This window comes from Struthio camelus, chromosome 6, assembly GCF_040807025.1.
Source record: "Struthio camelus isolate bStrCam1 chromosome 6, bStrCam1.hap1, whole genome shotgun sequence".
Taxonomy (NCBI): Eukaryota; Metazoa; Chordata; class Aves; order Struthioniformes; family Struthionidae; genus Struthio; species Struthio camelus.
The window spans coordinates 20,169,176-20,193,155 of NC_090947.1; the positions used below are offsets into that span (position 1 = coordinate 20,169,176).

At 39.2% G+C, this 23,980-nt stretch overlaps 1 protein-coding gene across 5 annotated transcripts in view; it reads left to right on the forward strand.

Annotated features, from left to right (window-relative positions):
• The window catches only part of PDE11A (phosphodiesterase 11A), a 147,171-nt gene that overhangs the window by 85,838 nt on the left and 37,353 nt on the right, over positions 1-23,980 (forward strand). For all 5 annotated transcript variants that reach the window (XM_068948430.1, XM_068948432.1, XM_068948431.1 and 2 more), the window contains exons 11-12: positions 19,655-19,801; positions 19,907-20,014. In XM_068948430.1, the coding sequence (XP_068804531.1) occupies positions 19,655-19,801; positions 19,907-20,014 (255 nt within the window). The remainder of the gene's footprint in view (positions 1-19,654; positions 19,802-19,906; positions 20,015-23,980) is intronic.

A 23,980-nucleotide genomic window follows, 5' to 3' on the forward strand; every position in this document is an offset into this window, starting at 1 on the left:
TATTGCATTATATTTTTTGTATTTTAATTTATGTTGGAATAGGTACCTGTAATATAGTTTCTGTGACTGTCAGGATTCAACCAATATCTTGCCAGATGGCTGGCCTTTTTGGCTGCTGTCAGCCACTGGAAGACAATGCTGTCTCTATCTGATCCGCGTACCTGCAACAGAGGGCCACTCTGTTACGCTTTGGACTCGGCTGCTAGCTTGCTGAGGATCTATGCTACTTGTTTTCCCAAGTGTCCTCGTTAATGGATTTGCCGGCCTCCAGTAAGGGAACATCTTGTCGTTATCCATTTACATTGGAGGCATGCAACTATCCCTTTGACTGTAAAATATAAGGTGAAGGGAGACTAACAGCATTTATTCATATCATCCATAATAGATACATTTTTATAAATGACGTAGGTGAGGAAACGGGGAATATAACCAAACTATGCTTAAACTAATTACATGGAGATTTTTGCGGAAAATTTTCCCTCGCTTTTATCTAGGTGTCCTGTTTTCAGTTCATGACAAAATGTCAGTCGAGTAGTCTTTGTGCATGTTTGACATCACTAGTTATATCTGTTGGAGAGGTCCTACTTGCCTCGCGAGCCTCTGACAGAGAGCGTGCCCTGGAGAGGGCCGCTCTGCGGGATGGCTCCTGATCCCGCTTTGCAGAGCCCTGGCAGCCGGCCTCCTCTCTGAGGCCTCTCTGAGGCATCCAAACAAGCAATCTCCTACCCTGAAATAATTTTTTTCTCTTTGTTATATTTTTATATTTTGTATAACCCCTGTGTTATATGATGATCATCATATAGACTTGACTGGCTAATAAACAATTCCTCCCTTTGGGGGGTGTGGGTTGGATAAAACTCTCCCTCTTCCTTTTGGTGATTTATTGGCACATTTCCAATGAAATGCCTGTTACAATTTACCTTATGTTCTGTGTCAGTCAGAACATTAACAAATATACTTGATAGAAATATCTGGAGGAGATTAATGCAAATTGTTCACTACTGGCTCTTGACTGACACTGGACCTAACAGTAATTAAAGACTTTGGAGTGGCAGTGCATTTGATTTGTTTGCTCCTAAACAATTTTCAACCTTGCTTTTTTTTTTTTTTAAATTTAAATTATGACGACTTCCTAATAAAACTTCAAAACAGGTATGTTGCTTAGTTCATTTAAACCACATAATACTCTTTATATTTTCTGATAGGTGATAGGTATTTTCTAATTGAGATAGGTAGGTTTCTGATGCCGTTGCTCTAGATCCAGGGAGAAAATTTAAACCTAGCTTTTTGTGGGTATTTGTAAACAAAAAAATCCACCTTGAGTGCAAACATTTTATGCACATCTAAGAGTGTCTGAAGTCTTGAGCCTGATTCATCACTGTACTGTTCCTAGCTTACATCTATGTAACTCTACTAGATTCAAACTGAATTTTGGCAGGATAAGTTAAAATAATGCACCACTGAATCATACCCATATCAATCTGCCTTTATTTTTAATGAGCAGGTAGAAATAAAGTTTGTTGCCACAAAGTTTTTAATTTCTCTTTTGTATTTTGAGTTAAAATAAGAGAGAATTCTTTTATTTCTAGTCATATACTAATGCTAGTGTTTAGCTAAAAGCCTCTATGTTATTGGAATAGACAAGATTAATGAAGTCCAATTAATCTAAGATTGATGCTATTCTGTACAGTTTTCCTGTATAGCCACATTTCTTCTCATTGAAATGCAGGCTATCCAAGCCTAAAAATAGTAATTAGACAAATATAGAAAGCCAGGGTGCATGAATAAAGAATTCAGAACTGGGTCCAGGACAGCATATTTATAGCAAGAGTTACTGTGCTGTGAGACAGTAATGAATAAGTCCAATGACTTAGACAGCAAGCAGTTCGGCAAACACACATCACCTTTAAATTCAACTAATGTAGTTTCCAAAGAGAATATGTAAACACCGCCCTATGATGTGTAATATACAAGAAGCTATTTTTAAAAAGCTAACCTAATTGTGCAGCCGTGAATGGTATAAACCAGATCAATATTTAATGACTGATGCATTATTTATAGCCTTGTGAGAGATTCCCATTTTCTAGGGCAAACAGCACACAGGAGAGCCACACAACAGAAAAATAATCAATTCAAAATGGAGTGTTAATAATAATTCCTGTGTTTTTCAATTCTATGGACTGACCTGTGGCTAGTTAAGACCTACCTACGCACAGGTAGGCTTTTATCTCTTAAAATTACAGATATTTAACGAAATAAAGATGAATAGAGTTGAGCCAGACAGGGAAACAACTTTTAGTACTGCTGCTGTATATGACATTGTAAACGGTCAGATACGTGAAAGATGAATGCTTTAAGTGCAATTGATACTGGGAGCGCACTACATGTGTGCTATAAAATGAGTTTGGTAGACATGTTATATGCTGTTACAATTTTATACCCACCTCTAAAAGCCTAAGAGTGGACTACACAAAGAAAAATAGTTATATGTATTTTATCGCTAATCTCTGTAAGGATTGGGTTCCTACACTACATTATTCTCTCTCTGCTGTGTCTCCATCTTTCACTTTGGAACTGTTTTAGTTACTCTTATGGTTCTGGTAATTAAATCGTTTATAGGGGTTTATAATAATGTCGTCATAGTCTTACTCGCTAATTACATTTCAGAAAGCCAAGCAGGCCTTTGTATTTTGGACCAGTGGTGAAATGTTACCAGCATTTAAATATGTATAGCTAGAAGATGAGTTTCTTTACACGTGGCTGTAATGATGCTGCTGCTCTCTCAGTCCATCTGGTAACACAGATTTAACAAGGGCTGAAGGCACCTCATCACACTGTGAAGTCCGAATCTCAAGCCACATGGTCCGAGTCATGCATGCAGTTAAGCACATACAATCCCTTAGAGACCTAGAGTTCTGTATAAGCGCATGACGTTACTCACGTTTGAGTGTTTCCAAGATTGTTACCCAGAAGACTAGTCACACGGTTTGGCTGTGACAGGAGGGTCTGTGCCTGCACTGCGCTTTTTCCCAATGCTAATTCTAACTGCTCAAGGTCTACTGCAAATAGTGACAATGGGAAAAAACAAGGAGAAACCTTGAGGGGTATACAAGGCTTAAGTGTTAATATTGAACTGTGCGTCCTTTTCCTTTTGAGACATGCATGTGGACGCAAGATGGAAAGTAGTTTATTTTCTCTGCTTTTCCACGTACGCTGCCTGCATGAAACAAGACTAGAGCACAAGAGTCTCTCTGCATAAGAGTCTCGTAATTCATGAAACTGAGGTCTTTATTGTATTATATGATTTCATACCCTTTTACATGTGCCTGTGTCTTCAGTTGTCATAGAAACGAGAAGTCAGAAACACATTGAATACAAGGAAAATGATTAAGAATAATAATATTTAAAAAATAAAATACTGATTTTTTTTAATTCCTGTTTCTGGAATGTAAGGCTCTTGCTTGTAGACATCAGACTAATGCTGTGTAATTCCAAGATACATAAGACTGAAAAAACATTTTAAATTTCAGTGAAGAAAGGGAATGGCAAGGCATGGAGGAGTAGGGAAAGATTGTTTATGATCTCTTCTCGTAACAGTGTTTAGGTTTAGGGACATTTAATGAATTTATGAAATATGAAGTTATCAAGGTACAGATTTTAATCTGACAAAAGATCTTTTCAAAAACCATGTACTTAAATTTTATGTGACCTATCATCATAGATATTACCGAGTTAACAGATGATGAATTAACAGAAGGAAAAGTCCAATGAGACCTATTGTACAAAGACAGTCCTCTGGCACAGGAAGTCTCTGAAGCAGCGAAGAGTATAGCAAGGAAGTATGTTTTCTCAGTTCTGATGTTCTTCCCTGAGCACCCTGTCAAGCCCAGTCACAGCTAAAGCACACGGCTTAGATGGACCTTTGATATAACGTGGTACAACCATTCCAATGTGATTAATCAAAGTGTTCCAGTAGCATTGTTTGGGAAAATTCCAGAAGCAATGAGAAACTGCATTCAAGTAACTCTTCTTTGCATCACACACTGTCATTCAGAAAAGGGCTCTTACCTTCTGTCTTTGAGCTGCAGTGGAGTGCTCTATTTTGACTTGGTAATTATGGTCATAAATCTCAGAAATTATGGATACAGAATTTGGAGAAAACCCCTAAGTTTGTTGAATTCTCTTTGTTTTATGCAGTAAGAGCTTTCTCCCCTTCTTTCTGAAGCTCTTGAAGTATTTCTTGATTGGCCTGCTAAGCAATTCAGCTCTTCAGTGCCAGGGTCGGTGATTCTCAGGTGTGTTTCTTCTAACACAACAGCCACTTTCATATAGACGATGTTACCATCGTGAAGTCTGAAGCAGTGTGATAGGTTTTATTGAGAATAAGGCATATAAAAGAGCAACATGACATTTCATTAAGGAAAAACCTGGGGTGGAGGTTGTTTTAATTTGTTCCATGGGGAATTTAATGAGAAATAAGGAAAGTGGGAAGACTTTAGATGTGTCAGAGACATCAGAGACACCTGTTTATGAATTACTGTTAAAGCAATGGTGCCCTACGAGAGGACCGTTCTAATTCTAGGGATGATTAATAGGAAAAAATAATGGGAATTGTGAATTCCCTTTCCAAAATGTAAACACTTAATTTTATTGAAATTTCAAAATTAAAATTAAAATTTTTACTAGCACTGTGGTTGATCAAGTTAAGATTAAATTTTTGCGAAAGGGTCACTGAAATTGTTCCTTTTCTCTTTTTTTAATCACCATCTTCATTATTTCCAGGTGAAAATATCGAGGTTGCAGGGTAAAGGGTTCCCTTCCCTCCAGGGCAGATGAAATATGGAGCTCCCAGGGTGTTGTGGAGGGAGAGTTTGCAAGGAGTAGTTTAACATGGTGAGGCCCGAGTGCTGAACCGCCCTCTGGAGGGGGTCTAGCTCACTTTGGTGGCTGTAGAGGAGTACAGAGAGGTTATGGTAGTCATGAGGAATACATCCGCTCTGTCTGTCCATGTTGTTTTAGTATTTGTAGTCTAACTGGGTAGGTTCCTTGCCCTGACACTGTCGTATCATCTCAGGAGGGCAAGGTACTGCTTTGCTTTGTTTTCTCATCTGCAAAGAGGGGATAGAAATATTTAAAAACCTCAGTGAAGTATTTCAGCGCTTCTGTGAGAGCCTTTGGTAAGGAGATGCTTTAGGACTATGAAAGGTTGTGCTCAGTTTGTGTAAGAAGCCTGCACAAAAAGTTTATTTTGGAGTGTAGGATTCTTGGGTTTTCTTAGACCATAAGTAAGTCCTGTTTTTAAAAGTTTTTCTCTTGAGAAAAAAAACCTTCAGAATTTGAGAGAGTTAAGGCAAAGGTGAGAAACCTGTGGCCTGGACGCTGGATAAAGGCCACAATTTAATCGTGTGCCTATGCCCAGACAATTTTTTCCTGTTAGTGTGTAGGTTAGCACAGGTCACCAGATTAACTTCAAGGGATATTCTTCCTTCAGCAAGGAATAGGTTCAGGTTTGCATATTTAACCAGGGCAAGGGGGTACTACAGGTGTCGATAAGACACTTCCTGTGGAAAATATTTTTTTAAACCTAAATGCAAAATGTATTTATGTATCTATCTTATACAGAATAATCTCTGTGTAAGTTTACATTGTAGGTAAAAACAAGGGATTTTAAAGGTCAGTGTTAAAAACAAATTGGAAAACTCGATATTCAGACTGTGGAGTAAAGGCACACCATAACTAGAAATGTTAAATAATGGAAAAGTACTTCTAAGATCAACTACTTCACATGCAGACTGAAGCTTAAAACTCCCTGTTTTAAAAATACCTTAACAAATAATAAACTTCTTTCTATCACTGAAAATAATAAGAAAAAATTGAAATTACTTTCATGGTCAAACCGGTCTTTTGTACTACTTTTTTAAAAAGCATTCTTCACTTCTTAAAGCTGATTTTAATAAAATGCAAAGCATCTCTGCTATACTGTAATATCCTTTTACAGTCTTAAAAACAATTCTAAGTAGTGTAAAATATTACTGACTTATTGCCTTTAATAGTGGCTATTTTTCAGTTTCTTAGTAATTATGCACACTAATGTAGTGGTACTTCAACAACAGAAATTTTCAGCAGAGGAGTGAGTAATAAAGCAGTTATGGTTATTAATTTACTCATACTTAAAGACAGTGTGTGCTATTCTTTTGCTGCTCTCAAATGCTATATTTTATGTTGTTATTTACATGGGAAGCTTCTTATTTGTTGCATCTTTTCTCATATCCGAAAGCACAATTGCTCCAGGACTTGAGAATCTTAGAAAAAAAATTAGAAACAGCAGTCACTGAGGACATAGCATTGTTCATAATCGAAGGTAAAATGATTCATTATCCTACAGACCTACTGTCCGTCCTTCAATCTGATCAGTCATCATACTGTACAAGAATCTCCTGTCAACTGGAAGGCGCGGAGGAATAAATGCAGTTTAACATTGCTACCGCATTCAACCAACGACCATGCAAAAAGCGATAAGGCATAGAATACATTTAAAATGTCATGCAAACCTGAGCAATATCTGATGAATGGTTAAAAGAAATCAACGCTTGTCAAATGATAACGTAGTATGCCTCAGTCAGTCACAGGCTTGGGTGTTTACATGGGGAAGGGTTTCAAACAGGAAGAAAAATGTGTCTAACAAAGACTTGTGCACTTAAATTGGATCAGAATAATTGAAAAAATTAGAGTCTTTTCAGGTGGTACTTTAGGAAGACTTTGTTATGGGTCTGTTGCGGTTGACAGTCTGTCACTGTCAATAAGGAGCAAGTTATTCCTCAGACAGTTAATTGGCGTCCCTGGGGCTAGCTGTGTATGTAACAGCCTGGCGTTCGGAGCCCTTTATTCCCAAGTTGGCCTAGTAAGACCATTTTACTATTTATTTTAACTTGTGGAAGAAAGAATTCTTCAAAGCAACCCAGCAAAATAGTATGTTATTTCACATTTAAAGATGTATTTATTTAGCTGTGCTTAGATTTGTTTTGTAGGCCTAACAGATTGAAAGTTACAACTGGAAATTGTCTGTAAATTATTATTTTTTAACTAAACTTTATTTGGATAGCAATTTGAAGATTGGCATTAATATTATCAACATCGTTTTAAAAATTAAACAAATTCCTTAATAATGGTACTGATTTTAAAACCAGGAGAGAAGCTATTCTTTTCTCCAGCATATTTGTAATATGAAAAGACAAAATATTTTTCTTTGTTAACAGTCTCTTTCTGGCTATATATAGTGTTTTGGCTGCAAACAGTTTTTTTTTTTTTTTATCATAAATGCTTACTGTTATGATTTTATTAGATTATTAATGGCAATATTTCTATAGGCTTTTTTTTACTAAATGTTTTGCAAAAGAAGAACTACATACGTCCCCTAAATGAACAAGACATTGTCCTTTAAAAGTTTTTGGACATACTGAGCAGTTTATGTTAGAGCTAGTACCTTTTTCTGATTAAAGAGCTTTAGAAGGTGAGGAATGGAAATACATGAGAAACGTTTGTCTGAGATGAATCTGTTTGGCCACTGGGTGCCATCCTTGCTCCATTTTAAAGCTGACTAGTGAGCAGTATTTCTGTTAAGCTGTAAAATCCTGAAAAAGGTAATACCTAGTGCAATATTACACCATTGTAATGTTTATGTGTGTATGCATGGACTGGAATACGTTAGCAGCATTGGCAGGGTGCCCCGTTTGCACAGGTAACTTGAGAAGAGACGCGGGAGAAATACCCTCTCTGGTTCAGCCATGTTCAGCCTGTAGTCCCCTATCCAGCAATTTTTTTTGCAGTCCTCCCTCAGGTGATGCCAAATGAGGCAGTGCTGCAAGACCTGGTCCTGCACACCGGCGTGTGAGTGCGTGACTGTGCTCCTGTGCAGTATTAATTCAGACTCTGTTGGGACCACCTGAAGGAAAAAATTACATGGGTGCACAGTTGTTTTCTGTTTCAGTTCATATATGGTGCCGTATGGGCCTGTGTCATCCACACAGATCTGTATCTAGTATATATTATGTAAAAAAAAAAAAAATTTGTGATTACAACTTTTTTAAGCGTTATTTATGACATTGCTTCATTATCTACCTGGGAGAATTCTGAATTGTTTTAGTCCTCAGAGCTCACAGAATTGCATCTTTTCCTGCTGGCAAAATCCCAAGCAGAGTGAATGCATTTTCTAACAGGAAAATTATCTCAGTAGCTCTGCATTTTTAGTCTTTTAAATTGTAAACACTTTAAGTGTATGAGAAATAGACTTTAGCACTTCTTCTAGCTCCAACTGTATGGAAATTGTACAGATTGCACCCCAGGCCAAAACAGGAAACTGAATATTTTATGAGACCATTTCTGTGAAGTGTTCCATCATCTTTTGCTTTGCAGCAAGCTATACCAAGATTTGAACACAAAAAAACAGCTGAGAGCATCAGATATCATTGTTTTCCTGTGCCTTTGTGATCTCCCTGCACATATACTGCTCTACTTGGCGTGCCTAAATGTAGCAGAACTGACTCCACTTTTTGTGCTGCCATGAGCAGCAGTGCAAGTGCACATGTTATAGCCCAGGCACACAACAAGCTTATGGCCACCAAAAAAAAAAAAAAGCTTTAGGCCTTCATAAATGCTTCTGTTAAACTAATTCCAGATATCTGCTTGTGCATCTGCACTTTACCTGTAAGAGATTTGTTCCTCGGGGTGGGGGCTAAGGGCAAGCTGCAGACTGCGTGGTCACAGCACGGACACAGCAAGCGGTGGGAGGACCTGGGCTGCGGGCAGCGCCTGCCTCCGGGGCCAGGCAGCCACCTCGGGGACACCCTCGCAAGCGTCCTCTGGGTTGGAAGCTGTGTAGTGCAGGGGCTAATTTCTGTTTGCACATTAAGGCAACTATCCTACTTCTCTCCCTCTCTGAGTCGGGGTAGCTCAGGTATTTGTACAGTCCTCGGTGTCCCTAAAACAGCGTCAGGCAGACAGACCTCTTCAGTGGAGGAACTGCCTGAAACTCATACCTCCTCGGCTGATATTATGCCTTATCTGTGCATCAAACCCACCATTTATGGCATACAGCAAGGGAAAGCCCCTCCACTGCACCTTCTGAGTGCATTAGTCTCATTTTACTGGCGCTGTTTCGGAGATAAATGGTGTTAGGCTTTGTTCCTTGAATCCAGTCTGTCGTTACCTGGGCTGCAGTAGCACCTACGGTTATCCTGGATGAGTCTTCTCAGTCAAAATTCTATTTCTCAGTAAAAGCACCTCCAGCTGATCAAAACGCTTGGTGAAACTGAAATTTAAATGTACTGCACTGTTTTGGTTAGGAGAGATCTGTAAAAGAAACGTCCGTGTGTTACGTTTCTCAGGATGAAACATTTTGATTCTTATTTCAGCCAGTGTTTCCTCTTGAAAATTTACCTTAGTATAATTTTAAATAGGGTAGAACAAACCTGGAAATAGAATATTTTATCTGCTGTGAAACAGTTTTAATGCAGCTCAGCTCTAGAAATGCTGTTGTGCTGGGTGCAAAAGAGGCAGCTAATAAAGACAGTCCTTGCCCTGAAAAACGACCAATTCAGATCAGAAGTTTCACCTCCCCAGTGGGAGACGGTGGGCATTTCCCATTAGGCCATGCCTCTCCGGCAGTTATCTCAAAGCAGTCCAGAGCAAAGTGTTTGCGTTCCCTCCCTGCTTGACCTGTCTTTGCCTCTGTCTATGAGAGAAGAAACAACTTCTACTGTTGCTGCAATATTGCTGCAATTGAGTTGACATTTAATTTTAGTAACTAATATGATAGGTGACAATAGGTCCTCAGATCAACTCAGTGAGAATTATCTTCTGAGAAACTGCTTACTGAATCCAGCATGTCTTTTCCATTGCTTAGACGGAGTCTCGAATATTTGTGGCATACGAGAAACAGTTTGATCATGTGAATGGGAACTACAAAACTAAAATTCAATAGTGTGTTTATATTGTGTAGAATTTGGGTATCCCATATCACTAGGCACAATATGTAGGATTAACTAACTCTTCTGAAATTTTAGTAAGTTGTTTTCTTCTAGTGCAATTTCTTGGGGAGTAGAATATGAGGCAGCCAGTAATATGCATGGAAACAGACTGCTACCATAAAGGAGAATTATGCCTATACAGCATCAGCTAAATGTAAAAGTTTTCTGGGGGTAGGAGCAAACTTTTTTATAAAAGAAATAACTGAAGGCATAGCAAGGAGAATATATAAATTACTGGGTTTTAGTTTGAAATCATCTTTATGTTGCCCCACTGTGAAAGGGATTTTTAGCAGTAAATACAGACAGTCAAGTTCTGGCATTGCCATTTGATTAAAATGAGTGAAGGAAGTATCTATCACCGGAGGGACTTTTGCCAGCTTGCTGATTCATTGGGACAGTCGAGCACTGGATAGTGAAGAAAGAATCTTCACAACTAAAGGGGCAAGAAAAGGCTTCTGGAAGAATTATGAAAGAATTTTGTTGCAGCAAAATGGCATCGGATTAAATTGCTGCCTGACTAAAATACTGTAGGATGAGACAGTATAGTCAAATTGCTAATTTGGCAGATCCAAGGTATATACTGAAAATCCCTCAGTAAAAAAAATGTTTACTTTTTACTGCCAATCAGCTGTTTTTCACTGTGCTCAAAGGAAGTGCTCAAAGAATAATAAGGACAATAAGGAGAGGAGGAATGTTATGTGAAGGGCAGCAGAAAAGGAGCAGTAAGACCAGTCAGATGTCGTAAGTATCTTGTGATAGGGGCCATGTAGGACATACTTATAAGACCTTTGTCAAGAACAGCAAAAAACAAATATTTAAGCTGTGTTGCAAGATAGTTGCAGCCTTCCACCTCAAAGTATTCTAGTGGTAGATAAAAGCGACTTCTTTTGGTTAAAAAACATTAATAAAGATAGAGTAAAGTTAGTAAGAAAAGAGCTACGTAACTATAAGGTTAAGTACTGATTAGAAAGAGCAAGACCTGTAAATTTTTTCAATTTCTCCAGAAAAAGGTTGTGATTAGACTGTCAGTCACGTGTGAAATAGAGCTCTGTGCTCTGCAGGTTGGGTGTTAGGATGTGCTGTGCTGGTGTGCGCTGTGCAGACCAAAGGATGCTCTAGAGGAAGGGGAGAGGAGAGGAGTTTGGCTTTGTGTCACTGTGCAGTGTTTGCAGTCAGCTCCTGAAAGCCTTGCACAGGGAAACCTTCCTGGCTTGCTAAAGCTGTAGCAGGATGAGGCTCTGTTTTTTGTTTGTTTGATTTAAGAAGCCTGTGTCGGGCAGCCCTGCCCTGTGTGTCTAGGGAGTGATTTATTGATTCAGAATAGAAGGGGTGTGGTGGTTTTTTGGTTGTTTTTTTTTTTCAATCTGCAGCTGAAATTTGATGAAAACTACGGAGAAAAAGACAAAGATAAAACATACTGCAAACATATTGAACCATTGTAAGGTTCTCCATAGCTTTTCTATAAATGTATGTTCTAAGTGTGAAGGCATTTTCAATATTATTTATTATCTACCTAGCAATATTCTGCTATAGCTGTCACTCTAGCACATCTGAAATAGGACTTTCTCCCCAGTGGAGCAGTAGCCCACTCATATATTTGCATAACTTCCTCCACCTGTCACTGTTCTGCCAGCCTGATTTGTTGCAAGTGCTTACTTAGAAAGCAAGCTTTGGTGGCCAACAGGAACTTCATCGAGCATCTCTGCTGCGCACTCTTCCAGCCCCCGAAGGCCCAGCTGCGACGACAGCATCGGGCTGGCTAGCTCTGCTCTGGGCCCGGCTAGCAGAGGTCCGTGCTGCTGAGGGTCATCACCAGGCACCTGTGCAGTCAGTGCTGCTGAAGTGCCTTGGGGCAGAAGAAATAGTGTAATACCAGCACACACGCGATTGTAATGCCTTTGGTGGGTTTTCTTGGTTTTGGGGTTTTTTTTAATGTCTCTTTGAGGTGTCTTCACTTCTTTCTCCCTCGCACACTCACACACGCTGTGTTTGCTTCTGAGAATTGGGCCGTTTCTCACCAAAGGAACGGGTTCCTCCCCTCTCCCTCACATTATGTTCTGTTTCAGGGGAATCCTGACCTTGTTCTTTCTTTAATCAGCCTTTTCCTCTTCTGGGTCTTCTAGGACCTTTCTTCCCCCTTCCTAGGTCTTCTGGAGAAGGAGAAGACTACCTTATATTCCTCACCCTTCTCCCTTCCAAATTTACAGGCATGAGGAGGTCAGTCCTCACTACCCGTTCTGCTCTTCATGGGAGCAACAAAGTTAATTTTCTGCTGACCGAAACCAAATTAAGACTGTTGTGGGAAATGGCAGCCTGTATGCCTAAGACCTATTTTGTACCATGGAGAGAGACTGGAGCTAGGTTTGCTGCTTGTATCTGTTTAAAATTCTGGGACAGAGACTGAATAGATCCTTTTGTACGAGCTTCTTATTTGCACCCATAGTCATAAAAAAAAAAAAAAAAAAAAGTCAACAGTTGTTACTCTGTAGCATGCGACATACTGGTTATTCCTAATTACCTTCAAAAATAAGCCAAAAGAACATGAAGACTCCCCTGTGCGCCTGGGGAGATCATTGCTTAGAATGTGCATGCCCTGTAAAAGTCCAGTCCTAAGCTGCCGTGGTTCTGTACTTTTGGCCTTAAGAATAATAGATGCTCAGGCCATTAATTGCTTTTATTGTATGTCTCTGTTCTTTTAAAATGGAATTTTCTTGTTCCTTTTATAGGCTGCCATATATTTTGTTCCTATGTGCTAGGAAATAACTTTAACACTGAGGATTGATTTTAGCAACATAAATAATGTGTTTTGTGCCTTTTCTATTATAGTTTGTAACAAAATTTTAAATGTAATATTTTTATCATAGTAGCCTGTGAAATTTATTATTCCTTTTCCTGGGTCCTATTTTGAAAAAGTGACATGTTCAGAAAAGATAGATTGACTGATCAAGAACGTTCAGGATACTTTCAGCTTTTTAACCACAGTTCTGGGCTACCTTTGGAAACAGCATGTGAAAAGCTGTAATGACGTATCTTCCCTTGCCATTTTAAAAATAAAATTATGAAAAGGCAAATCCCTTTCCCACACGCACTTTTATGCCAAAAGCAAAAAGTAAAGACTGTATTTTTGTCCTAAGTCCACTGTGCATGATAATCAAAAAATTACCTAAATGCTATAACTGATAGGTGATGCATTGCTTAATGACTTTGCTCATTCTTATAGAAGGAGCTGAATGAATAGCTTTCTTAATGCCATGAGGTTTCTCTTTTAATTAAAGCAAATACCAGTATTCATGCTAAATGGTAATTATATTCAGCTTAACCATTAACGAAACATAACTTTTTGAAACAAGACTAAATGCACCTTTTTGTTCCACGTTCCCTGTTTAAATGACATGCTACGCTATTAATTTGGTAGCTGGGGAGGAGGTAGTATACACACACGTACGTGTACTTCATCTGCAGATTTCAAAGCGGAATGCAAGAGTAGCAGTATTCTGAGTTTACAGATGTGAAATTTGGACATAAAGGAATGAATGGCCTTTTCCAGTAAAGGGCTCAGTTACCTGCCGTGGACTTTGGGTAGAGCTTAGACATTCAGTTACACGATTGTAACTCTGCTAATCTGCTGGTTTATTCTGGAGGGGCTTAAAATCTGTAAGTCCTGTTCCATGGACTGCTGGTGCCTTTGACTTCTGAACAGTTGTTGAACAAAACCTTGACACAGTCTGGGATGTGGAATTGGGGTTCTGGTAGATTTGAGGCAATCGTGTGAATGGGAGGGTGAGGTCTCCTCATCTCCTGTTTTCATCCAGCTGCCTTCAACTCATGCCAAAGCCCTGCTCTTATTTCCTTCTGCTCTCCAATTCCAGTTACTTGAATATCCCTTCATACGGTGACCTCATTCAGAGAATCAAAATTTGATGAAAGTTGTTGAAGGGCAAATAAGTCGTTACTTTCACTCTACAAGAAAGCAAGGTTACTGTGATAATCCTATTAAAAAGTCAATAGAATTGAAATCCAGAGGAGAATTCACGTATGCGCTTTGAGTTTCTGCCACACCCGCTTCCCTTTATGGTAAATATGCCATAAAAGCTCCCTTGAAATGCCACTGTCCTACTTCTGCTGCGGTTGGTCATTGGAAAAGACGTGCTGACTCAGCATTGTGAAGGGCAGAGAGATGCCGTCCACAGTCTGCAGTAACAGATGGAGGCCTTTAAAACCCAGGCTGCTCTGGACATTAACATGTCCCTGAGCTGAAACATTTAGCTCTTCCCCTTTGGAGAGAGTAAGAAATGTGTCAGACTCTGGAAGATAAAAGCTTTGGTCTTGCACAGCTGTGAATAAGTGTAAAATATTTCCGCTACTGCTAATAATAACAAACGATTATAAAGATTATAAAGAGATCTATTTTAAAAGATGCTTGAAGATAAAAATATAAGCAAGTATTTTTAGAAGCCTTTACACATAAAAGGAACCCCTTGCGAATAAATGTCTGTGCCATCAGCAATTACAGTCTCCCACACGATTTGATAGAAGATGAAGTGTGAGATAAAGAATGCATCGTATTTAAATATTCTTCGCTTTGATGGTTCCTGTGCAGTTTTTGATGATCAGGCTTCAAGGATTTTCAGTTTCTAATCTTCTGAGAAGGACTCAAGGCAGAGGAACACTCAGCCTAGAAAGCTTTAAGTTGAAAGAGGTTTATCACTTTTTTGTGTAAGTTCTGTTGTCTGAAACTCCAGTTTCATTGTTTAACTTTTCACCTGAAAATAATTTACCAACATAAAGTATGCATGAGATCAGGTCTTGGTCCTCTATTGAAATCATAGTGCATGGAGTCTGGTTCAAACAGAGCCCCTGGGAGTTAAGAGGAATGCCGTGTTGTTTTGCCATTCTTTTGATACATTGGCATATGTATTTCATGAGATATCTGTCTATTTGTTATATATATTCAGGTTTCTTGCTATTTTTTCTTGTCTAGCTGGCAGTATTTTCTACTTAGGAAATGCTGTTACCTACTGCAATGTTATTGCCCATAGTGCTGTATAGAAAGTAGACCGTATTCTGTAGGGGAAGTTACTGTTATGGAATAGCTCTGATATCACGTGAAAGAAATTGAGCTGAGCATACCAAATAGCGGAGTGTAGTATTTTCCAAACAAGGAAGGACTGGTAATGTGTTTCCAGATCCTAAAACAGAAAGGCACCTGCCAGGAGCCAATGGCAGCTACTATCTACAAATTATTCAGGAGAGGAAATTTGCCCCCTTTTCCTTTCACCCATCTCAAAGTAGCATTCTTGTACTGTTTATAACTATAAACTGATTTAAAGCCAAAGTGTTTTTCTCCATGGCATTAATGAATGTAAAAGAGCATTTAATGGTATGTTTTGCATATATTTTCTCAATAGCACTTTTGGCCCTTATGAGGTTACTGGGGTAATACATGACAGAAATTGAAAGTAATGCTAAAAGTAAAGTTATCTGCAGTAACATTAACTAAGCTATATGTAAAACCTGTATCTTTCTTGTTCAGGAAACGTGCCCACTAAGAGCAGCAGTTTTCCTTTTGCTTGTGTTGATTGATTGCTGTTCCTGGCAAGTAATTGTTTTATTCAGCCCTTACAGTAAGAACATTTTAAAATGCTCTGTGTATGTCTGTGTATGTATTATACTGCATTTTCTTGACATACATATACAAACATACACGTGCTATCTGGAAGAAAAAAAAAAAAGAGCATGAATCCTTATCTTTATTCTGATTTAGTTCCATGCTAACAATATAAAGAAACTATTTTTATACAGCATACATTTTATGCATACTTTCGAAGAATGATGTGAAATATTTGTATGCAGCAGCACTGACACGAAAACATCAAGTATTAGCTTTTGGTTGAAGTACTTAACCTCCCAGTGCTTCCCTAAAGCTTTGACTGCTTGATTTTGTAGTTTTCCTTCTCAGTTTTTGTGGTTCTGCAGCAGCCCAGAGGCTTATTAGTGCTGACCCAGAACCATGATTTATCTGTTCCCATGTGCTGTCTCTGACAGCAGCCAAAATCAGGACTGTGTTTTTAGTAGCAGCCACTTCGTTGTTCTATGTGATTTGAAGTATGATGATCGCTAATGACGGTAAGCCCTTCAGTGACCACTGATCTAGATTTGATAAGGCTCAAGCAGTCGCTCATCTCTGAGCTGTTCACGTGTACCAAATAGGCTGCAAAGCAATTGCATGCTACCAGAGAGCAACGAGGAAATAAGAATCCGCCTCCAATAAAGAATCAAGCACAAGGCGCTTTCCCTCCTTCCTGTATCCATCCCACCCCCAGCCCACGGATGCCTGAGTGTGGGGCAGCCCCAGCCCTCGTCCCCACGCTCTCGTTCGGGGCCAGGACGTCCGCTTTCTCAAGCTGCCTGCAAATAGTGAGGTGGTTCTCCAGCCTGGGAGTTGCTGAGTTTGTAGTTTAGAAACCTCAACTTGTTTTCATGGCTCCTTTCAAGACAAATTTTTTTTTTAATGCCAAGGGTACTGGGACGTGACCAAAGGAGGCATGTCCAGCTTTAATTTACAGTAAGCTCACACAAGTCATATGAATTTTTCGCAAGGATGAAGAGCCTTGAAAATTACTTGGCCTGCAGGGTAAAAAGACTTCAGTGTATAATGCTCCTAATTGTTTTTAGAAAGAGGAAATTGAACTTCAAAACATTCAAAAGGAAGCAAGCCTTTTAAGTGATCCTAAATCACTGGGGTCCTTTAAAAAATAATTTCAGTGTAAGTTGAATTTTAATTGCCTGCCCCTTCCTCTTATTGTCCTGGTACTTTCATCCCCTCTGTTTTCCCGGAAGAGAGTATTATTGCTGTTTATTTTAAGAAATCCAGTGGAATTTCTCCTGCAGTGCAGCAAAATTTCAGGGCTGGATATGTTTTAATAGTCTGTATTATGAATATTTTTTATATCTTTGTAATTAAAAAAATGAAGTTTTAATGACCGCTCTCCTATAAACCCTGGACGGCTGCATTTCCAGTATAAGAATCTGAGGACAGACAATGCCAGGTGCAGCCAGAATATTGCTGCAGCCCCACAACATATCATTTTTTTTAACATTATTCAAATTAGTCTCAGCACTCATAATTCTGTTGTTTCCTTTATTGCTGTTGTAAAGCAAATGGTTCTTTTATACAAATGTTATCTCCTGGCTATTAATTCAGCAGTTATTTTGGATTATGGCACTCCTGTTAAATTTAGGAATGTTAAACCTCATAAATATTTAAAAGTTTCAGACTGACACGGGAAGGAATTGTTTTTGACTTGCTTTGTTAATATCCTGTTGTTCAATTTATAATAGATTTGGAATATATTGTTATTTCTGCATTGTTCGACAAAGAGGAAAGCAATTGCTGTCGAGCAACTGCTTTGAGTGTTTTCCCTTGAGTTGTAACAGGTTGGTAAGTGTTTGTTTCCAGTGAAAAATAGCAAGGAAAATAACTGTTCTCATTTTCCTTCAAGAGGAGAAAACATACATGAAAATTTTAATCAGAGCTCCCACCCACTTCAAAGTTCATGAAAATGCCACAGGTGGTTTGCAGAATGGTTTGTGAAATATTTTTAGTAAGACAATTTCAAGCAGACCTACTTGTAACGAAGTACTTCTGTCTCAGGACCTTTGTTCCTTAAGCTTCGTCCTAAGGAACAGGTAAGTAAAATGGGCAAATGTGCTTCTTCTGTCAGAGCATTTTATAGAGAATGCGTTTACTACACATAATGAATGTGTTCATAGACTGAATATCAGTATGCATCTCGAGTATCCCCAAAACCTCTGAAGATAACTGAATGATTTTTAAAAAGTCACAATTTTTGTAAGACTGATGAAGGTTTAGACAGCAGAGTCTCTGGGCCAGTGTTTCTTTTTCATCTCTAACAGCATTGCTTTCTTTTCTTTAGCTCAGAAGCAAATATACCGCTTTTCACCTTTCGGGTTGTTAAAGGGGTATTAAGCTGTAACTCCTGTTGGTGTCATTTAGCACTATTGAGGAGTTTTCAATAATTGTTCCAAAAAGATGCTGAATCAATTAGACCTGGACAAATATGCTGGTAGACAAAGTAAGCATGCAGGTGGATCTTGCTTCTCCACCTGCACGTTGCAGAAGTGCTTCAGCTCTATCCTGGGATGACACTTGAATTGGATGGTTTGTTTTGTTTGCCATGTCGGTTAACCTCTCTGGGGTAGGGTAGCACCATGACTTTTTTGTGGTATTGGCATGCTTTGCTGGGCACTGAACTGAAAAGACAGTTTCCTTCAAGCTAGCAAATAAGTTAACACTGCGGCGTTAATACTATTTTATGGCAGGTTTGCACCATCTTGTCTTATGTGGTATGGTGGAACCAGGTTAATCCTAGTGTAAAGTAATAATCAAGGAGGCACTTTTCCTTTGGCTAGAAAAAGATTTGTGCATGTCAGTGACTTGTCGTATTTATGGATACTATTTTAAAATATGGATTTTCAAGAAGGAGACCATAAGGTAATCACACAGAAGCTGTAACTACGAAGGTGAACTTATAACTGCATGAATAAATGGATGCTTTTATGTGCAAAAGACTAGCTGGGTGTGCCACACCATCTGGGTCCATTTAAGTTTGATTCAGCAAGGTCCAGCCCACGGCCTGTGGGCTGGGTCTGGCGCCTGTGTGCGGTTTCTACCTGACCCGTCACCTTCTCTCTGCAGGAGACAAGGAGCAGATGCTCCTTCAGCAAATATGGCCTCCTGCACCTGCCCTCTCCAGGGAGAGGAGAGGTGTCTCTGGCAGCGTGTAAGGAAGGGCAGAGAAGCCCGTGAGGGTTGTCAGCACCTCTGTCTGGCTCCCACAGATGCTACCACTGGGCCATGTGTGTGCACAGCTGTATTAATTAGGCAGGCTTGCACCTTCGTTTGTATGGTTTTGTGTGCTCGTTCTTCTGTTACAAACAAAAAAAAAAATCCACTCTTATATGGACGAGGTAAAACGTAAGGTTTTTGCTATAGTATGCTTGCTTACTAAAGGATCAGGACATTTAAAATGATATTTATATTACTTTGAAAAGTATTTCTGCTAGATGTTTATTACTCTTTTTTGGCTGTACAGTGAATGTAAAGCAAATGTATATAATGTACAGGAAACAATGTAAAGCAAAGAGCACTTGTATACTTGTGGATGTAAAGACATTTGGATGGAGAAATTCTGCAGAGTGGTATATTTACTTTGCATTTCTGAATGGCGACAATTAAAATTCACAGCTGCTGGCTATCCAGATGTTTCTTGCATCCGAGCATTGTAATTTGCATTGGAATATATTGTGTTAGTGCGGTAGCTGTAAAGTGGTCAGCTCTCTGTCTAAATACTGTGTATGGGCTCCATTTGGGATGGTAAGCATATTTCCTACTCTCATCAGATTCCTCTCCTTCCCACTGCTTCCCTGCTCTATTGCTTGGCCTGTTTGTATTTCTCAGGCGAAGGCTTTTGTTGCTCGGCATTCGGATGAAGCAGGGGATGTACTGGTCAGAGCTGAGGTGTGGGAGGTTTCCCTTAAGAGACTGACAAAGAAAAAAAGATCCAAGTTTTGAATCAGAAGTTTCCCTTTCCCTTTGGCATTTTCAGGCAGCAAACATTCCTCTGGTGTCAGAGCTCGGCATTGATGATATCCATTTCGATGACTTCTCACTTGATGTGGATGCCATGATTACTGCAGCCCTCCGGATGTTCATGGAACTTGGAATGGTTCAGAAATTTAAAATTGACTATGAGGTAACCATCTGCTCTGCAGAGATATCTGCTGCTTTTGTCTTGGCACTGCTCTGTCCATTTGTACACATTTAGTAGCCTTGATACAATTTGTACTTTTCATTTCAGACGCTGTGTAGGTGGCTTTTGACAGTTAGGAAGAATTATCGAATGGTTTTGTATCACAACTGGAGGCATGCTTTCAACGTGTGCCAGCTGATGTTTGCAATGTTAACTGTAAGTATCCGGCTACAGACACAATCCCATAAGAGCTTTTATTGTCACGTTGTCTTACCTGCCTAAACACTTTTCCAACCTTTGTTTTCTTTTCTAGTTATTATGAAATTCGTTTATTTTAGATAGAAATGCACACAGAATTAGGATATTCAACTTAAGGCGGCATATATTTGGCAAAACTTTATGGTGTTTTAGTGACAGTGATATCACAGGCACATTAAAGTGACTGAAAACAGATGGCAGTCTTGGAGTGAGCTTATTATAATACATCTTGATCTTACAATAATGTTTTTCTTTTGGAACTCTTTGTTTTGGCATTTATTTCAGTCTCTTAAATTGGAAGCTACAAAAACGTGGAAGATTAGAATCCCAGAAGTAGTACTATTTATTAAGTTTATATTCATCACTTTCTTTTCTTTTCTAGCATCTAAATAGTTGTAGAAGGTATTGCCTTAAAACATTTTAAGATCATCTTCCAACAGAGTCATCTGAGTGAATCTTGTGTCTTCATTGGACCCTGTAGGACTGCTGGTTTTACTAACATCTGTCTCCATCAGGAGCTTTATCTCATCTCCGCCAAGTAACTCCTGTTGAAAGTAACAGTGCTTTATGCTCTCTCGCGCGCTCTGTCTCCCTACACGATAGCAACCTCACCACATGAAAGAATCCATGTTTGTTAGGTGGTTAGTTAATTCCTGTAAGTGTATCAATAAAAAGACTGGGGGTCCTGTAACATTTAAGATTCTGGTTCATACGGCTTGATAGAAGGAATATGGCTGTATGCACACACTACTTTATTTTTCATTTTGGTTTTGCCTTATCTCCAGATAAAAATAGAAATTCAACTTCAAATTTTTTCATTTTTTCTTCATTTTCAATGTTGATGTCAGTTCTGATGTTTTTAGTCACCTGTTGTGAATCTTAGGAAGGTCTTATGACAGGATTTGTGCAGGCATTTCTGCATCTGTTTGAAATTAAAGTTTATGAAAACTTGATAATTTTAAATACATTCTGTGAAAAAGTAAATAGTTTTAAAGATTTGCCTTTGCCCCATGGCGTTCGTTTTAAAACAATTTTTTTAAGTCATACCAGTACCAACGTGGCCATGATTAAAAACTCTTCGTTCATCATTTTCCATGTTTGCACACATTTATCAGGCAGATGCCTTTAACTCTCTAGAGCCCAAGCTTATGCCTGTGGGTCAGTAAGAGATGTGACAATTTTACAGTTTTTTAATCTTGTGAAAAGTGGAAAAGGCTTTTGAAGCTTTTTTCCCCCTTTTGATGGTTTTCCTTGTTTAAAATTGTCATGGATTTTTAATGCTTTAGGGAGTTGAAAGCAATACTCTAATATTCGTGAGTAGATACTAAACAAAAAGAGTAGGTGGCAGATAAGCCTATTTTTTCCAGTTAGAAAGAGTATTTACCACTAAAAAACTATCTCAGATTTTCTTTGTGAGGAACTAACAAATGGAGGCACCCAAAAACGAAGGCTGCATTTGCAAATACTAGAGTATATTTCCTTTCCCAGGGACAGAGAGGAAGCATGTGACACAGCTAGGAATAAAATCCAAAACTTCTGACTTAAAGGTTAATGTGGTTTCAGGTGGACAGTTCCAAAATTCTCACATCTCAACAGAGATGTTGAAGGAGAAACAAGTTTTTCTGCAAATTATTTGGGAGCTGGCATTTTGCTGACAAGAAGAATACCACTGGGCTCCCATTGCTGGGGAGCTGTGTTTTGAAGACACCTCGGTCTGTGGAAATTACCAAGGAAGGCCTTACTGATGCAAAGGATATCGTGTGCTTGTTCCTTAATTTTTAAACACTGAATTTCTAAATTCTCATGGCTAGCCAGTCTATGAGGCATGAATAGCATTCGGGCACTGTCAGCAGTGGTGTTATCCGCAGAGACGGTGCGGCCTGTCCCGTTAGCCGGGCAGCGCAGATCGGTGCTGCATCTGTTGCTCACTGAAATATTTCCACTCTGTTAAATGGACTTCAGACTAAGCCCGTGGCACGTTACACGTTCTTAGCGCACCGCTATCTGTAACGTGTGTTCTCACCTGTCCTCCTCAGTCTGCCTCATCTCTGTGACGCAGCTGTGTACGTCAGTTAAGAAAACACAGGGTATGACGTCACCCAACAGGTAAATGACGTTAGTTCTCGACCTGTCCTGTGAGCTACAGGGTTAGTTGCTGTGAGCTTTTACCAAGATGTAATAGGTTGTATCCATTACCCTGAGGCAAAGTGAACAGAGATGTTAAATAAGAGACAAAGTAAGTGGGAGTGAGGTTGTTCAGCTGAACAGAATTAAAATTGTTTCTGTCTTCCAGCAAACGCTGATCTTTAATGAAATCTCGTGATAATGTGTGACCACTGGTAATTTTTGAAGTTTACAGTCTTCACTTTTTTAACATAGTAGTAAATATAAAAAAATTTTTACTCTAAGAAATAAAAGCAAATCCAGGAGATGGTGTGTAACTAGGAACTATGTTAATTTCTGGCAAACGCTATCACTAGGTGAGTGAAGAGCTACGGTCCCCCAGCTTTGCAAATCTCATTTGTGTGACAAAACGTCCTCTAGATGGAGCTCTGAGGCCAAGTTTTCCGCAGGTTGTTATTTTGGGTGGGAGACATTCCTTCCTCCCAGGCAGCTCCATCTCCTCTAGAGATGACTGCACTGGCAGCCAGCAGAGAGAAAAGAGACCTCAGAATTTCTTTAACAGCCGACAGCAGGCCTGGTAGGCCTAAATCTTAAACTGCTTTTACTGTGGTTTTGCAAAGCATAATTTTAGAATCGCCTTCGCAAGCAGTAGCTGGACAAATCCTGCTGGAGGTGAGCTAGAGTTTTCAACCAAGCTCATTTTACTATCTGCGCATCTGCTAAGTGCAGCAGTGACGGTGCGGTGAGTTTGAAGTGGGCATACGTGCCACGGGGATTTGACTTAGCAGAAGTCTTATTCTGCTTTGCTGCTGTCTTTTGTGAGAACCGAATTAAGTTTAGTGTGTGACCTACTTTGGCTGCTGTCACTACCAGAGACAGGGCGACTGGTCTTGGGGAAAAAAACCACACAAAAGTGATAGTCAAGCAGCTACTAATAGCACAAGGCTTGCTCTTACTGTTGCATGAACCATCATAATAGATATGTACCTCAGTTTTTTTCTCTATAAAAAAGAGAAAAGTAGATCTGATAGTAGTGGAGTGATGTCTAATTTGTATTGTGGTAACCAAGTTCCCATTTAAAGCAGTAGCAAAATTCAGATGGGTTGAACATGCAACAAATCTTGAGCCAGCTGTTTCACTCCTGTATCAGGTTTCCGTATACCTAAACATATATTTTCTCTCTCCAGATAGACACTGGAGAATTATTAGCCCCATCCTGCGAGCCGTACTTCTCTCTTTCAGACTCGCCCAGATATTCCAAAGACAAGCACTGAAGCAAGACCGCTCCTGCGAGAGAATAAACCGCAGGATCAAGCCCTGGCTGGCTTATTACCGATGACTTTGTCTGACACGTTTCATTTAAATACTTATTTTAAAAAGTAAAAATAAAAAAACTAAGTAGTATAAAATTAAAATCCCATCTGGTGTGCTAACAACAAAACGTATAAATGTGGGGCAAGATATAACGAATGCAATTCATTTCCTCCCATGAAGGAATGACCTCCATAACTCACTGGAGACTCTGCCACTCATGAGTTATGGGTCATTCCTTTTCTGGTGAAAATAAATTCTGCTGCACCATCGTCTATCGTTATGTATTTTTTCTCTCTATGCATAAATTGAGAAAATGAGGAAACGTAATCTTCTTTCTTACGTTGTGTACGAAAAAAGATATCCTCTTAGCGTAACCCTGTTTTTAAATTAAATATTTTTATTAAATGAAATACACTATATTTCTCTCTCTGTCTCTCTCCCTCTCTATATATACATATATATGTTCCATGAGAGGATTTTTGATTA